Here is a 1493-nt window from a genome sequence, read left to right as displayed (position 1 = left end):
TTATCCTATAATAATTATTATTGCTACTCCATTGTGTGTGTGTGTGTGTTCTTGGAGACTCTCTCTCTGTGTGCACCTGGGCTTTGCACTGTGATGATGATGAACTGTTTTTTGCAGTGGGAAAAAGAAAATAATAATAACAAATGAATTTATATTTATAATTGCGTATATACACATATAGACTTACACCCATAGTTGGAGTATATTTCATCTGTGTTTATTTGGAAAGTTGCGCACATTGTAATATCTTTTTGTTTGCTTATGGTTTGCCTCGGTGGTTTTGTGCTTTGCCCTGCACTGTTATTATGATATGCTTTCTTCAGATGAAAACAAAAATAATTGCTACTCATTTTTATATATGGTTGCATTTTAACTCAAGCATAGCCATGGGATTCTTTTCTTTGTGTTTGATGATTCTCTTGTTTCTTTTATTACTTTGTTTTTGTTTTTGTTTTTTCTTTGTTTTTCTTGGGTATTGTGTGAGGTGAATTTTTATAGATTTATTATTGTTACCTCTACTCGAATATTGATTTTGGTTGAGTATTTGTGTCGTTGTGCTCATTCTTTCGTGTATATGTGTTTGTGTTTTCCATTGTATTATCGTTTTCTCTTAATGTCTGTTTTTTTCTATATTTATCCTTTTTTTTTTGGTGCCTGGTTCAGATAACGAAAACAAGAAAGAGCTATATTGGCCATGATGATGCGAGGTGTATTGTATCTTCTGGCTTTGATTCTCAGTCTTCACTGCGTGTTTGTGGTGGGGGCTGATGATTCTGCAGATCCTGAAGGTTCTCATCCTCTTGGTCAAGAAACACGACAAGCACAACAAACACAACGACTTGGTAGTGAGGGTAACGTTTGTCCTCAAGATAATACTGACACTTCGTGTAAAACTACCGGTGTTGAACTTAACACTTCTCCTGCTAATTGTGGAGATTTAGCTGAGAAGAAAGATTGCACTACCATTGTTCCGAAGACTGAAAGTACGTGCAGTAAAGCTTCTGAAGGTTCTGATGATGGTTCTCCTTGTCCTTTTGCTGGCTCACCACCACCACCACCTCCTACTGTTAATCCTGACTCTGATGATACCTCTTGCAAGGATGGTACTGGTGTTCCTACTAAAGGTCCCTGTCCTCCTAATACGAAAATTGCTGGAGGTGCTGGAGGTGCTGGAGGTGCTGATAGTGGAACACTGCAAAGACCCCAAGGGCCTGCGCCTGGTGGTGATGGTGAGAGAGAAAAACAGCGTCAGTTGGAAAGTCAGAGAGAGGCAAATGATGATGCTGTTTCAGGTCCACCTGGTACTTCGCATGGTAAAGGACAAGCGGCGAGTCAACCAGCGGTGAAGGCGCCAGACAATAACCAGAGAGGGCATGACAATGTGAATAGTGTCGATCAGGACGTGAGAACTGAAGAAACAACACCAGTTCAAGTGATCAGTGAAGGGGCTGATCAGAATAACGGAAATCAACAGCCCGGAGGAAATGGTTCAC

General features: G+C 40.3%; 1 protein-coding gene across 1 annotated transcript; it reads left to right on the top strand.

Annotated features, from left to right (window-relative positions):
- Positions 1–694: 694 nt before the first annotated feature.
- TM35_000641020 (uncharacterized protein) lies at positions 695–1492 on the top strand (the record flags this gene model as incomplete). The annotated part of the gene is made up of 1 exon (XM_029031043.1): positions 695–1492. A coding segment is annotated over one exon (798 nt), but the record flags the coding sequence as incomplete, so codon positions are not given.
- Between the last annotated feature and the right edge of the window lies 1 nt (position 1493).

The sequence above is a fragment of the Trypanosoma theileri genome, assembly GCF_002087225.1.
Source record: "Trypanosoma theileri isolate Edinburgh chromosome Unknown TM35_Tth_64_V1, whole genome shotgun sequence".
Taxonomy (NCBI): Eukaryota; Euglenozoa; class Kinetoplastea; order Trypanosomatida; family Trypanosomatidae; genus Trypanosoma; species Trypanosoma theileri.
The sequence above is the reverse complement of the archived record's forward strand: the minus strand, read 5'-3'. Positions and strand labels throughout refer to the sequence as shown.